At 40.3% G+C, this 16,089-nt stretch overlaps 1 protein-coding gene across 1 annotated transcript; it reads right to left on the reverse strand.

The window, feature by feature from the left end:
- Window positions 1-1,447: 1,447 nt before the first annotated feature.
- On the reverse strand, window positions 1,448-15,332 carry LOC118839248 (complement C1q and tumor necrosis factor-related protein 9A-like). Its single transcript, XM_036746703.1, has 4 exons — window positions 15,250-15,332; window positions 7,012-7,192; window positions 4,937-4,999; window positions 1,448-2,931 (listed from the first exon to the last, which is right to left on the reverse strand). The coding sequence occupies exons 2-4, from the start codon at window positions 7,175-7,177 to the stop codon at window positions 2,162-2,164; spliced, it is 999 nt and encodes a 332-aa protein (XP_036602598.1). The 5' UTR covers window positions 7,178-7,192; window positions 15,250-15,332; the 3' UTR covers window positions 1,448-2,161.
- Window positions 15,333-16,089: the final 757 nt, after the last annotated feature.

Here is a 16,089-nt window from a genome sequence, read left to right on the forward strand (position 1 = left end):
TGGCTCTGTTCCCCTAGGAAATCAGGTAACTTCACAGAAGGGAGTGAATGAGAAGTTATATAAACAAAGACATGTCTAAATCTGCCTCCCCTGGCTACACTTCAAACGGGCAGAAACACAAACCAGCAGTAATAGAGGGAAGAACTAAAAAGAGGGACAAATGGGCGTCTTTCTATATAAGTTTACTGTGTGTCTACCCTGTTGGTAAAATTTATGGCTCTTCTACTCAATTGCTATTTCTTCCTATAAACCTATGCCTCTTCTTTGACCAGGGATGTAACCAGGGGTTCAAAGCTCAGATTTCTGGGAGTTTCAGGGTGGGGAGGGCAAGAAAAGAGATCTAAGACATTGAAATTGCAAGGTCTCTTCAGGGAGAAGTCTCTGAAGGGAGAGAAAGACTGGGGGAAGAAGCAGAGGAACCTAGATCGTGTCTCTTCCCTACTAAAGGGAAGAGCATCCCTACTAAAGACCATCAGGAATTTCCCTTTTTTGTGATATCCGGGACTCTACCTTGTGAGCTGAGATATTGCACTACCATTTATACATTTGTAGAAGAGAGACTTCCAAGTTTTACAAAACTTTTTCATTGGCTTCCCGTTGATCTTGTTTCATGGTGGTACTTTAGTTGTTCTTGTGAATCCCCAGTGTGTGTGTGTGTGTGTGTGTGTGTGTGTGTGTGTGTGTGTGTGTTGAGGGAAAGGGAGAAGGAAAGAAAGAGGAAAAGTAAGGGAGAGAGAGACACGGAGACAGTGAGAAAGGGGAAAAGAAAGAGAAAGAGGGGAGAGAGAGGTGGGGAGAAGTGAGGGAAGAGGGAGAGCAGAAAAGATAAAGTGGGAAACAAGAAATATTTATTCGGGACTTTTGTATTGGGATGGGTGTCTTACATCTATAAGATCAATTAGCAAAAAACTACCAAGGGTTTGAAAAAGCTGACAAGTCATAGTCCTCTTAAGTAGCTCCTAGGGCAGCTCTAAGGTTTAGTAACAAGATGGAAATGGATGGAAAAGCCAGAGAAAACATGTGAACCCAGTTCCAGGAACTCCCAGTCCCAAATCACTCAACAGCATCCAAATGTCATCAATTATCATTAAACCAAGTCAATAATCTTAACTTTTTCCTTCCCACCAAAACCTATGCATAAATATAAATATGAATATAAATATAAATAAATACATAAATTTAAATATGACATTTTCAAACTATGGAAAAACAGAGTAAGTAGTTCAAATACCTTCTTTGAGCATGTGTGTATATATATATATACACATATATATAGATGCATGTATTTACACACATATGTGCATATATCTTCATGCATGTACAATGTCATTGTCTCCATCTTTATATTTAAAAGAAGAAAGGTGAAAGTCATAAGCAACATTGGTTTGTGGAAGTTCAGAAAATGTCAATGAGGAGATACCTAAAATAAATGACAATAGACAACAATTGTGCAAGATTCTAAATTTATTCTTGGGAAAAAGTAATTGACAGTTATGACCATTGCTAAGAATTAGCCTCCTGATTTTGCCTCTCCACACATATTGGTGCCAATTGCAAGCATCAATACTGTGTAGCAAAAAAGCTGGAAATAAAGTGCCTTTAGATCAAATAATGCCTCTAAAAAAATTGTGGCATATGAATGTAAGGGAATACTATTGTGCTCTAAGAGACAATGAATATTAGGCATTCAAAGAAGCTTGGGAAGATGTATGTGAACGGAGATAGAATGAAGTAAGCAGAACCACGAGAACATACACATTTAATGCAGTAATACAAACAAAAACAACACTTAAAGACACCCAAATTTTGAGTAATTAAATAATAAGCAATCTTGGCCCAAGAGAACAGATGTTGAAATACACGCACACTTCCCTCCTCTCAGTAGAAGTGGAGGAGAAAAATGGACAACGTTGCATGTATTCTCTCTCACATACATGGTCACTGCATTTATTGTTTTTGGTTAACTGCTTTTTAACCATTAGAAGGGAAGCTCTGCGAGAAAGGGAAAGTTGGGAAGACTGATGTGAAAACAAAACATTAATAAAACTTAATTGAAGAAGATTAATGTGAAATAGATAGTAAGATCAAATCAGTTAGTGTTAACCCCAAAACTCCACAGCATCATCTAAAAATGGTAGGAAATGTGGGCTTTTCTAGTTGACTAATCTCTAAATAGAAGAAAGCCTGTGAATGTTGTGTCATCATCTGCATCAGCAAACAAGCCATTAAACTTTTCTCCTCCAGTCACTTGCACCCACACCTCATCTCCAAGCTTCAGCTCGAGGATTATGCCCCCAGAGGCCTGGTCCTCATTACCATGATAGCCGTCTTTAGTGTGTAGCACTTTGACCCCATTTTTAACTAAAGACACATTTATGTTTCTGGAGAAAACAGTGATATGGTAAGTGAAGTAATATACTCCATCAAAATGGCAAGTGAATTTTCCATTAGTTGAGTTATAATGATTCTGTTTGTTATAAAGGATTTTATCAAACTTAATGGGCAAATTTGAAGAGGGAAATTTGGTAAACACAGTAAGACCCACAGTAAAGGCACTCTTTGGTGAGAGTGGGGGATCGCCAGTTTTCCCCTTTTCTCCTCGATCCCCTTTCCAGCCCCTTATTCCTTGGGCTCCTGGCTCGCCCCTTGGTCCCATGGGACCAACATCCCCTACAGGGCCTGGCATTCCAACAGGACCAACAGGGCCGGGCAAACCAATATCTCCAGGTGGTCCAACGTCACCTTTTACCCCTTTTGGCCCGATGGGACCCACATCGCCCTTAGCTCCCTTCCGTCCTTGTAGCCCAATCTCTCCTTTTTGACCTTTGTCCCCCGTGGGACCAATAAATCCTTTTGGTCCATATTTCCCTGGCCATCCTCTCTGCCCTTGTTCGCCTTTGTTCCCTTTTGCTTCAACTTTTCCATCTGCTCCTAAATAGAAGAAAAAAAGTGGGATTATTTGTGAAACATTTTAGAAAACCTTTATTTTCCTACTTAGAAGCAGTGCTGGAGAGCAGATTTTGAGACTAGACATGTTCAATTCCATCTTTGACGTTTACTAGTTATAACACTATTCAGTAAGTCATATAACCTTTCATAGCTTCAATTTCCTCATAATGGGAGTAGTACTCATACTATCTGCCTCACCAGGGTGTGAAGAAAGTGCTTCACAAATCTTAGAGTACTACATAAACATAAACCCTCCGGGGCCTAGAGCTGAAAAGAAGATTGGATTGTCTTTGGAAAACAGTTCAGAAAGAATTTGGAGATCAGACCTTCTGAAGAGAAGAGGGCATTTCTTGAGCAGTATTGTCTCCTGGAGAAAGAGGAGCACTCTTGACTTCTTCCATGTAGAGGGCAAAATTAATGTTGGGGAGCAGGGCAACAGAACTGGACTTGCAACTTCCTCTATTACAATCAATGATTTAGGTGGTGCAAGACCAATAAAAAAGAGAACTACCTATCCAAAATCGATTGGTCTTCTAGGAGATGGGGGGAGTCTAAACTGCAAGGGGCCCAGTAACTCTTGGGGGAAGACTGTGTAGGACTCTGCTGGAAATCTAGGAATAGAGAGGAATGTCGAAAGGTTGCCGCAATGGCACCCCTAAGTTCAGTTCTTCTGCAAGGAAAGTTGAAGGGCTAGTCTGAAAGTCTTAGATCTTTTCTATACTGTTTAAGGGTACCTGAGAGTCCTTTGAGTACCTTATATGTTCTCTGTTTTTGTTTATGGGCACATGTGAGTTCTTTTCATGTTATATATATTTTTGAAGGGCAAAAATAAAGACTGCCCTACCATATGTACATTATTACATTGAGTGTCTTTACAAGACTAAGGGACCTTTTGACTTTCATTTGGTTAAACCTAAACATAGCCGGTATCTAAGCTATCCTTAGAGATTCCTTGGGGGAGAATCAAGGAAAAAAGAGATGGAGAGAAATGCTATTTTTGGAGGCCTTCAATGTCAGATTCCCCCTATTTGAGTCCAGAGACTTAAGGGGTAGGGGGAGCGAATGGGTGATCGACTACATAAAGATGAAAAATGACACCTTTCCTATCATTAAGGAGCTAATAAGCCAATATGATGATATGATGTATAGACAAGTATGATAAAAAGTATATTGTGACAAGAGCAGGTAGGTAGGTGGCTCTGTAGTGCACAGAGCCTGGAGTCAGGAGCCCTGAGTTCAAATACAGTCTCAGACACTTACTAGCTATGTGACTCTGGTCAAGTCACTTAAACCTGTTTGCCTTCAGTTCCCTCATGTGTAAAATAAGCTGGAGAAGAAAATGGCTAACCATTCTAGTATCTTTGCCAAGAAAAGTCCAAATGGGGTCACAAAGGGTAGGACATGACTCAACAACAACAACAAACAACAAAAATATTGTGAAAAGGGCAAAAGAGATCCAGACAAAATACTGTAAGAAAACTTGATGAAGGAGGTGGGCCTGAGCTGGGCCTTGATGGGAAAGAAAACTGAAAACAGAATTTCTACCTGATGTAACACAAGTTTGAGGAAATATGGTGGGTACACCAATTAACATGACCTTGCAAGTAAGAACCTGTACACAGAAATATTTTTGATTCTTATTTATCCTCTTTTTGTAGATAGGGAAACTAAATTAGTGGCACTGCTGGGATTAAGTCACAACTCTTACTTTTTTCTCAACTGCTTAGTCTTTTAAATAGCATTGACTCTAAAGAAGATCTACTCCTTTAAGCAGGAAAGAGAAGCCAACTGACACACATATTAAATTAGACTGTCCCAAAGTGCTTCAAATTCCCTTGAGTGCCTGCCACAATATAGTCTTCTATATAGCAAATACCTAATAGTAAGTATTTATTAGTGCCTATTATATACCAGGCACTGTGCTAAGTGCATTGATTGACAGTACAAGGTAAGAATATTTCTACATTAGCAAAAACAATTTTCCGACCTTGTTCTCCTTTTTCTCCATTTATGCCATCTCTCCCTGGGTTCCCAGGAAGTCCTATTTCACCTATATGAGGGGGGAAAGCACAAAACTTTAGCAATGAGTTGGTCTCTTGAATGGAATTTAACATTAGAAATAATCATTGACCTTTTCTTATAGATGTTGCTATAGATCAGTAATTGTGCCTATATATGGATACAGATATCCCCTAGTCTAGTCATGTTCTAATCTCTCTTCCAGAAATATAGATATAGAAATATGGAAGCAGGGAATCACCAGGGCTCTTTGTGCTATGTAGAAATAAAATAACTGTACAGATGATGGGATAATTTTCCCAAGAATCATAAACATAGAATCCATAGAAATGTGTTTAACATGACTGCACATGTATAACCTATATCAAATTGCTTGCCATCTCAGGGAGCGAGGAGGGGAAGGAGCAAGGGAGAAAAATTTGGAACTCTAAATTTGTAAAAAATGAATTTGAAAACTATCTTTACATGTAATTAGAAAAAAATAAAATACCATTTACAAAAACAACCACCAAATACATGGGATAGTAGGAAAGGAGTAGCAAATGCATATGATCTTTCGTGCAATAGGCAGCAATGGTTAGACCATTGGCACAATTGGAAATAATGTTTTCTTGGGAGCCATGAAAGTGTTACTGTCAAATAATGCATAAGTAGTCAAATGATTGAAAACAAAGCATTTTCATCATTTCCCTTCCATTTCCACCAGTCCTGCAGATTAGTGAAAGGAAACATCTATTTTCTTACTGTTGAACTTTAGATGTGTCATGTATTCAAAGCCACTTTAAATGGAAGGAAGAATTCTGGAAGGACCTTTTTTTAGGAAGGGGAAATGACAGCTAAGGTGCAGGGACATGACTCTTCACCGTTATGATGGAGATGAATATTTCAAATAGATCAGAGAGGTATTGGTCCTGGCTATTTCATTTTAGGTTAACTGTAATACTTTAATGAAGAGGAGAAGCCACACAAGAATAAACTGGAACAACACCACCAAACTGAAAGCAGTGGTAAAACAGGCCACTGATTCAGAGCAACTGAGAGGTATTGGCAGCAAGCATCTGTGAGTGGTAAAGGCATGGTTACATTGAATCAATAGAATGGAGATGGGAGAGAATCTTCTATAGAAAAGAAGACCAATGCCAGCCAAGTATCAGTGAGTATACATACATAGGGTCTTAGTGTAAAGGGTCTAACCTGGTGCTTGCCTTCATTGGAGCCCTAATCAGGGCATTACTCTAACATACAAATACTGTGCATGTCCCTAGGGAGGGTTTGAACCCTGGAAAGAGGGGGACCGTGATATTTTTCTCCTTATGAGGTAGGGCACCTAAGGTGATAACTGAGTCTACAGAACTGTACAAGTTTCTTTAGGAAAGAAAATACCCAGTGGAATAAAGAGGGGGACATTGCCTTTCTGTAGCCTAAAGTGGGAGTGCTTTCTATATAACTGTGCTATATAAAACTTGGTCTATGTTTAAATGCTTTGTGATCCTGAATGCTAGTAAAGGAGAGCTAATGATCACTCTTTACAGAAGTGCCACGAACTGAAAGTTTAAGGTGTCGCCTAGGTGGGGGGAAGATCAACCAGATTAATGATATAGGTGATTTTATGGCCACTCTTTGGGAGCATATGATATTTAAAATCCCAGGTTTCAACTGGGTGATTTGTATGAATGCTCCCAAAGTATGCCTAGGTCCTTCGTTTCAGGATCAAGCTACTGACAAAGGGTTATAATAAGTATATTTTTATGACTAAATCAACAAAGGAGGCCACATGTGTTTGAATAAAAAGTGAACAAATGTAAGCTATGGAGCCATCACATGACTGCCCATTCTGAAAAATGAATATTGCATTCTCCATTCCTCCATTTTTGAAAGTAGAAGAAATATAGGGAGGGGTTCAGGTAGTGTCAAACCCAAATTGAAACACAAATGGGGTAAGAACTGACTAGATTGACCCATTCCTCCCATTGTGGTGGGCCTCAGAGAATGCCTGTAGCCTTGTGCTCCAGGAAAATATGGCTGTCAGAGCCAATAGGATACCTGCGTCCCCTTTGTCACCCTTTGCTCCATCTCGTCCATCCCTTCCAGGCAAGCCATTATGCCCAGGACTCCCAGGGATGCCAGGATGCCCTTGCCTGCAGCTTTCCTGTGAGACTAGATCTTCTGTGCTGACTCCAGCCACCAGTAGTATCCACCAAATTCTCATAGCTTCAGGCGTGATCTAAAAGAGCAAACAAAATTACACAGAGGAAAACCTACTCTCCTGTGACCCCAGCTATAGCCTTTATTCTTCTCACTTGGCAAATGGAATTTAAGGGTCCAAAGAGCTCAGGGTCAAGGTTGATTTTATGGCTTATAATCAAGATGGAACTGAGACACATTTGTCCTAAACATGAAGGATGTATCTTTAGGGTTGGCCTGCCATAGCAACAGAGGAAAGCCTCCAATCCAGAAAACAAAATTAAAAACAAAAACTATTAGAGCACGGCTTCTTAACTTATGTTGTATCATGGATCCCTTTGGCAATACAATGAGGCCTATGGACCCCTTTTCAGAATATTTTTAACTGCATAAAATAAATTATATAGAATTAAAAAGGAAACAAATTATATATAAAATTATCAAAATAGATTTTTAAAAAATAAGTTCCGGAACCCCTCATTACAAATCCCTTTTCTGAAGAAATTGCTTTGTTTCTCCAGAGGTCCTCTACTTTAAAAGTATAAATGACCATATCTGTCATTTATATGGCATTTAAACATTTGCAAGGTACTCATTAGATACATTCTTATTTGCCCCTGTATCAGTAAGGCAAGTGTCACAATATCAATGGTTACCATAAACATGCCTATATAGTTCTGTATTGCAGAATATAAGAGACTCTCCATATAGAAGGCAGAAGAAGTAAAAAATTTATTCAGATACCAGAGGATCAAATCCCAAAACCAATAACTCCAATTCAACATAGCAGCAATTCTATCCCCAAACCAGTCAGTTTTCTTCATCATAATAGCAAAGAGCTTAAAACACAACATCACAGCAGAGAGCCAAGCCATCCCACAACCTTCCCCTCTGCTGGGGCCTTCCCATAAATACTGACTCACAAATCCTAGCCCTCTGCTTGCCTGGGTCCTCTCATCCCTCAGTTCTGAGGGAAAGCTTAAAGGGTACCCTCAGGGTATATATAACCTTTTTAAAGCCTGAAGGCTTCACAACTCTTGTGACCTAATTAGCAAAAGTGTGTGGGCCTTCCTACAAAGAAGCCTCCCCTAATCAAGCTTCCCTTAACTATCTCCACCTGAGACTTATTAATGGGATTAATGGGCAGGGAAGATCTTTAATCACTTTAACACCACAGTCCCTTACATAACAACCCTATCAGAGATGCAATGGCCTAAGAATTGATCACCTCATGAACAGTTTATTGGTGATAAAGTTCTATACCCTTAGCTATACTGGTGTTCAGGCAGCAGAAACAGTGTGGTGCTGAGATGACAAAGTCTTCCCAGTACTGTAGGACGCATCAGAGCCTGCACTGCCCTGCATAGCCTTCCAGAGCCCAAAGGAACCCTCAAATGGGTGAGCCCCAACAGTAGAACTTTGGTGGAGAAGATAGATGTTTGCTAATGAATGAGGTGGGGACTCCAGGACGGATACCACAGGAACTGTTATCCCTACTCTACACAGAGGAAATAGAATGCCGAATGACTTTCCCAAGATCATAGAGCTAATAATTGTTGGCGGTAGGACTCAAACCAAGGATTCAAATTCTCCTGACTCCTAGGCTCTTTCCACCACATTGTGCTCCTTTACCTGGAGGGGCAGCACATTAAGGCCATTTATCAACTGTTAGTACTTTAATGTACTACTTTAAAAGATTGTTTTTCAACTAACTGGGAATAGGGTTATATAGATATGTGAAATAGAGACAGTGAGAGAGAGAGACAGAGACAGAGAGACAGAGAGAGAGAGGGGTGCAGAGACAGAGAAACACACATGACGCAGAAACACAGAGAGAGACAAGAGAGGAGGAGGAGGAAGAGGAAATGGAGAGAAACAGAAAAGAAATTCAATTCAATCCCAGAAGCATTTATTATGAACCTACTTTGTATCAGGCACTATGCTAACCACTGGGAATACAAAGACAAAAGCAAAATCATCCCTTGTCTTCAAGAAACTTACACATTCAGGATGTATCCATCTAACATGTACACAGAGAAATAAATACAAAATACCATGTTGGATGTATTGATTGAAATGACTGAGGAAATAAAGGTTCAAGCTTCTGAACTTATTGATTTATTAAGCAATGCATGCCAATTGCATAATAAATTGGCACCAGGCCTCCTCAGCTTGGCACTGAACCTCAAATATAGGAGGAGACAGATTTTTAAGCATTAAAAGAAAATTCTTAACAGGATATAAACCAAGATACAAGATTAGGTAATCTGATTTCTAATTGGAGGAAAGATAAGGAGTTTTCCAAGTTGGGAGGGGGAAAGTGAACAGATACAATTCCCTGAAATCAGTAAAAGAAGTGTCCCACTCCCCTCCAAGAGTCTTTATTCAATCAAAGGAACAAGGAACAGTAACTGGTTGATCACCACAGGGCCAGTTTTCAGATAAGACATATGGGTTGCTTGAAATGTATAATTGTGAGAAAACTCCTTGCATAAATCTTCAGATCTGACTGGGTTTCTGGTTAGCATAACCCAAGTCCTTAGTTAAGGGTCTCTAAGCAACAGGTGGTGGTGGTCCAACTTCTCAACTACTCAAGGCTAGGTTGAAACACCACAATAAAGGTTTCTCACAATTCCCATAACTGAATAAAGTCTTCTCACAAGACAGAAATTGGACTAGACCTGTAACTGAATAGAAAATGAACTGAACTAGATTCAAAATTGAGTCACAAGGTAGAGTCAGTGTGGTTCAATCAATACCCACAACACATGTAAAGGAAATACGAAGTTGAAAGACCTCTTGCAGGGACTGAGCTGAACTTTGCAAAGCATGAAAGATGTCAAAAGTCAGAAGGGAGGAGAGAGAACATTCCAGGCACTGGGGTAGGGTATGGAGAGGAAAATGCAGAAGATAAAATGACTTGTAGGGAGAACAATAAGAAGGTCAGTTTGGCTAGAACATGTGTATGACAGAGAGTAACATTATCAGTCTAGAAAGACATGTTGAAATCAGATTGAGAAAGGCTTTGTGTTTTATCACAAAGTCAAGAGAGAGGCACTCAAGCTTCTTGAGCAAGGGAGCGACATGCCCAGAACTGTGCTTTAGGAATATCAACTTGGCCTCCGTGTAGAGGCTGGCTTGGAGAGGAGAGAAATAGAGGCAGGGGAATCAATTGGCAGCCTATTACGATGGTCTAGGTGAGACCAGACTGGAGGCCACATGACTGAAGAGGAGGGGATGCATATGAGAGGTGTGGTAGAAATCATCACAGCATAGTTTGGATTTGAAGATGATTCCAAGACTTCAAATCTAGTTGATTGGGAAGTATGGTGGTGCCCATCATAGAAATAGGAAAATTGGGAAGAGGGGCAAGGTGTTTGGAGAAAAAGATTTTGAGCTCTAATTTAGACATATTAAGTTTGGAGATTCTAAAGGTCATCTACAATGATGAAGATGTGTACTAACTGTTTACTGACTGTGATGTGGGGCTATTGCTCAGGAAATGAGAGCTGGATATGTAAATGTGTTAGTTAACTGCAGAGAAAAAATATATGTGTATATTTGTGTGTGTGTCTGTGTGTATATGTTTGTATAAGCTAGATGGTGCAGGGGGTAGAGTGCCAGACCTGGTGTCAGGAAGACTCATCTTCCTGTGTTTAAATCTGACTTCAGAAACTTATTAGCTATGTGACCCTGGGCAAGTCACCTAATTCTGTTTGCCTCAGTTTCCTCATCTGTAAAATGAGCTGGAGAAGGAAATGGCAAACCACTTCAGTATCTTTGCCAAGAAAACACCAAATGGGATCACAAAAAGCCGGACATAAAAACAACTCTAAACAACAAATATGTAATATATAATACATTATATAAACATATAATATATAATAAATATATAATATATAACAAATACATAATATATATGTATGCATGTGTGTATACGTATACACACACATATGCGCGCACACACACACACAGAGTTATCCCTTCCATATAATTAGGGTTGGGGCACAGTGCCCCTACAATCTGGAAAATCTGTGCAAAAGTTTTTGGCCCTCTCTTAATACCAGAGAAAAAGACTAAATTATTACAAGATAAAATATGTTGATATTATACAACATTATAAGATATATTTTATGCATTTCTGAGTTTCTAAACTTTTTCTGCATCATCTGAGGGCCTTCATCTGTTGCAGCTTCTGCAAAACTTTCAAAAAATTCCCTTTTAATTTATTATGCTGACCTGCACCCATTGCTGAAACCACAATGGGGAAAGTAGCAATGTGGAAGGGTGGGCTAACTGTATACAGAGAGACAGAGACAGACAGAGAAGGGGACCCAGGGCAGAATTCTCTATTACACTCACGTGGGACTTGGATGATGATCTAGCAAAGGAGACTTAGGGGTGGTCGGACACGCAAAAAGAAAATGAAAAATGAGTAATGTCTCAAAAATCTAAAGAGAAGAGGGTAGAGAAGGCTCAGCTCAGCTCTTGCAGGAGGCCTTTGCTATCTACCGTCCTTGTTACAAGGAGTGTGCGTGTGAACAGTGTAAATGCTGCAGAGTGGTCAAGGACAAGACTGAGAAAAGGTCTTTGGATTTAGCAATTTGAGAGCAGTTTCAGTATGGTGGTTGTGGGGGAAGTCAGATTCCTTGGGGTTGAGGAGTAAGTAGAATGGAAATGAATAGAAAGTGGAAAGAAAATCATTTTCTGTGGTGAGAAACTTCACTTCCTTCTCAGTGCTGCTTAAGACTGGGCCCTATAAGTAGTAACACAGCATTCTTCCCAAAAGCACTTGGGCTGTTGACTTCAAAAGGAGGCCTGCTTTGCAGATGGCCTCATGCTATATATTTAATATATATTTAATAATGATATTGTGGTGCAAATGGGAAAAGCATTGGATTCAAGTCCTGACTTTTCCACTTAGAACTTGCCATGTGACCCCGGGCAAGTCATTCTGGAGCCTTCTGCTTCTTTATCTGTAAAATGAGGCTTTAGATGAGGTGATTGCTAAAGTCCCAACAGGAACATTTTGTGAAATATATAAAGGTGCACAAAGCTGCCGCTAAGGAGGCCCAGTTCTTCTCAATATCTCATAACTGCCCTTTGTGAAGACCGTCTTCCCAACCTGAAGAAATCCCTTGCTGGGCCCTACCTAGGGCTCCTCTGCAGCCTCAGGACCAGTACTCTTTACGAGAGCCCCAGCAGTAACTGGGGGGCTGGCATGGGGTAGTGCAGAGATAGAAAACTGAAGTTAGAGGCTTGATCAATAGACCTGGATTCAAAACCTGCCTCAGATACTTGGGAGCTGTGTGATCTTGGGTCGTTTAAAATAGTTTAGAACAACCACTTAACCTCTCTGGTCCTTAGTTTCCTCATGATGAGGTGGGGCTTAAGGGCTTTTAAGGTCCCTGGCAGCTCTAAATCTTTGATTTTATCATTTTCTACTCAATCAACTCCTTGGAAAGGGATTCGAGCTCCACCTTGTGGAAAAATCTGAGCACAACAGGTGCAGGTCAAATGTAAACACTCATACTCTGACTCAAGGCTTTTTTTCCCCTTTTTTTTTTAAAGGAAATACAGATGTTTCCCATTGAAACCACATACTCATTTGCCACTCAGGAAATTGGGCTACAGTTTCTTAGGGCCAAGTTGCACGTATGATACATATCAGCCTTTGTTTTCTAACTCAAGATGACAGCTCCCAGTAAATATCATCTATCCATCAATCAACTTCCTTGAGTCTTAACTTTTTCCTTCTAAATTTTTTTTGAAATGGGAGACATTATGAAATTTATATTAATAATAAAAATCTCCCAACTCATAATTGTGTAAAATTAAGACTAAGTCCATCCTATTCCCCAGCCAAAAAAAAAGCCCCCCAACAGCCAGCATAATGATAAACACAAGTATAATCCATGCACTTCCACAGTTCCTTTTGGGTTTTACCGCTGTTTACCCCCAGTGACCCATGGATCCTTGTGAATTATGCTTCCTGTTAATACCTCACACATCTAACAAAAGAAGTTGGGGATAGGAATGATAAGAAGACTTAGCCAAAGAACATTTATTGGATATGGCGTTAGGATCTCACACAAGATAACAAAAGGTCATCTTGGAAAGTGTGTGCTCTCTTTCACTGGCATGCATAGGAGCCTTCTTCAGGGTAAATTAGGGTCAAAATAACCCTTCATCTTCCCTCTAGGGAGGCTTCTAATTACATTCTTCCAATTGTAGAGTACTTAGTGAAAGAAGACAGGACTGGATTTTCCCAGTCCAGTCCTAGTAAATGCCGCTGCTGGCACAAAGAAATCACAACTGTTAAGAGTTGGATGAAGATAGTTGGCTGGCCATTTGTCAATCAGCCCGGTATTAGCAAGAGTCCATTGAGCATTTGCTGGGCTCATGTTATTTGAGGGCACACTTAAGGGAGCACAGTTACTGCCCTCCAGATGCTTACCATGAGAGACAGAACAGAAAACCAGAAGAAGATAAGCTCCTAGAAACAAATGCAGTGATTATAAGAATATATATGAGGTGGTTGGTGAGTGGGTAGAGACTTGAAGAGGTTTCCTGACAAACATGAGCCTTTAGCTGTGATGGTCTCCTACCCTGGACAATCTGGGACTAAGGCTCCAGAAATGGTCGACTGGGTCAGGAAATGCAACTGACCTCATTCCCACTCCCCCACCCCCCCCCCAAAAAACTCATTGTTATTTAATCCAGTTATGTTGTCTCTGGTACTGACTCATTTGGCCCTTTACTGAGCTTCCTGAGTTGCTCTCTCCTTCACTTTAGGCCTCCAGATTAGGATTTCCAAATGACTCCCTTTTCTGGGGACAGATCTCACTGATCACTTCCCTACCTAGTTCACTGAACACCCTAAGAAGGGAGTTTGCTTCCTTTCTTTCAGACTGTAGCTCTTCCAACAGCTACAAATACTGGAACTGAATAAACTATAACAAGATGCTCATTAAATCAATTTATTAAGCATCCCACTATGTGCCAGGACCTGAGCTAAGTGCTGGGGATACAAAGAAAGGCAAAAAATAGTTTCTGTTCTTAAAGAGATCGAAGTTTAAGCAGAGGCAACATTCAAACAACTATGTACACACAAGGGTTAAATGAGAGATAACCAGAGGGCTAGCATTAAGAGAGATTGGGAATGGCTTCTTTAAGAAAGGATTACTCTATGGCAGCTAGGTGGTTTTGTGGATAGAGTGCCAGGCCTGGAGTTAGGAAGACCTGAGTTCAAATACAACCTCAGACTCTTACTAGCTGTGTGACCCTAGGCAAGTCACTTAACCTTGTTTGCCTTGGTTTCCTCATCTGTAAAATGAGCTGGAGAAGAAAATGGCAACCCACTGCAGTATCTTTGTGAAGAAAGCCCCAAATAGGGTCACAAAGAATCAGACATGACTGAAACTACTCAACAGCAACAAAAGGAAGACTCTAGTGTGGCAATATGGTATAATAAATAGAGAACAGGCCAAGAAGACTTGGGTTCAAGTCCTGCCTCTGATGCATATTGACTGTGTGATCCTGGGCAAGTCACTTAATGTCTCAGTGTTCTAGGAAAGTACTGAGACTTATAAATTACAGAGAAGGTGCCCACCTACATTTGCAGACTATCAGTGAAACCACAGATCCTGCTCCTACCCCTATAATAAATTATATTCCCATTTCTTATATTTTATTTCACATCTCTGGAGCCAGGGTTTCAGTGCAACTTGGAAATTAATGTGTCTACATGAATGTAAACATGCACATTTTAATATGCAGCTTAATATAGACACATTGACTTCATGCCTTTCCTGCAAAGTAGTTTTTAGCTTCATCTTAGCCCTTTTCCACTCCGCTTGAGCAGAATTTTGGCCGAAGACTGACAAGCCTTTTGGCTTCTAGCTCCCAGACTTCTCTCCTTCCCTAGAAGTGGTTCCAGGACACTGTCGGCCACAACTTTCTTTCCCTTCCACAGCCCTGTAGAAGCCAAATACTTTGCACATCCAATAGCCATGAAGGGTGGTCTTTGGGGCCTAGAAACAAGTGACTAAATTAAAGCTGAATTAAAAAGGAACCCTCCCCTCTTCCTACACTTACCTGAAACCCTGTGTCCCAGGCTATATATCCTCAGGTGCCTGTACTGAGGAATCTGTAATCAAGCTAAATACAATCAAGGCTTCCCGTCATCTAAATTCCCCCGTGAAAATATTACCAGGAAGGGGAGGGAACAGAATAAGTACAGGATGTTTTGTAAAAGCATCAAAAATCAGGGACAGAGCTAAAATCAGGTAACATCTCCAATCTAGGAGTAACTTTTTTTTCTTCTTAAAGATTTAGCTTTTTTTAATCTTAAAAAAGAAAGCTCAGAGAATAGAAGAGAAATACTCAAGTGAAATAGTGAAGAAGGCATTGAGATAGTGCAAAAATACCCCACTCTTGAAGCCTCTCTGGCAACTAGCAGGTTGCTTCTGTTTCAGACTGATTCCTGCTATTTTTTTTCTCTAGAAACTTCCAGTTACCCTGGCCTACATACAACTCTCTTGTCCCCCATGTCTTTGCACTGGATGTCCCCCATACCTCCTCACCTTTGTCTCTTAATTTCTATGGCTTTCTTCAAAACCCAGTTCAAGTACCACTTTCTGCCAAAGGCCTTTCCTGGTCCTCCCCAACTGCTAATGGCTTTCCCTGTCAGATCACCTCCCTTCTAGTCTGTGTATATCTTGTATATTCCTAGTTATTTACGTTTGTTTTCTCCTCCATCCGAATGTGAGCTCCATGTGGGCAGGGCCTGTTTCTGCCATTCTTTGTTTTTTTTTTTTTTGTTTGTTTGTTTTGTTTTTTATTTTTAGTTTAAAACAGACGGTTCTACATAATTTTGAGTTCCAGATTTTCTCCCCTCCCTCCCCCCTCCCTCCCCAAGATGGCATGGAATCTCAT

Source organism: Trichosurus vulpecula, chromosome 2 (genome assembly GCF_011100635.1).
Source record: "Trichosurus vulpecula isolate mTriVul1 chromosome 2, mTriVul1.pri, whole genome shotgun sequence".
NCBI lineage: Eukaryota > Metazoa > Chordata > Mammalia > Diprotodontia > Phalangeridae > Trichosurus > Trichosurus vulpecula.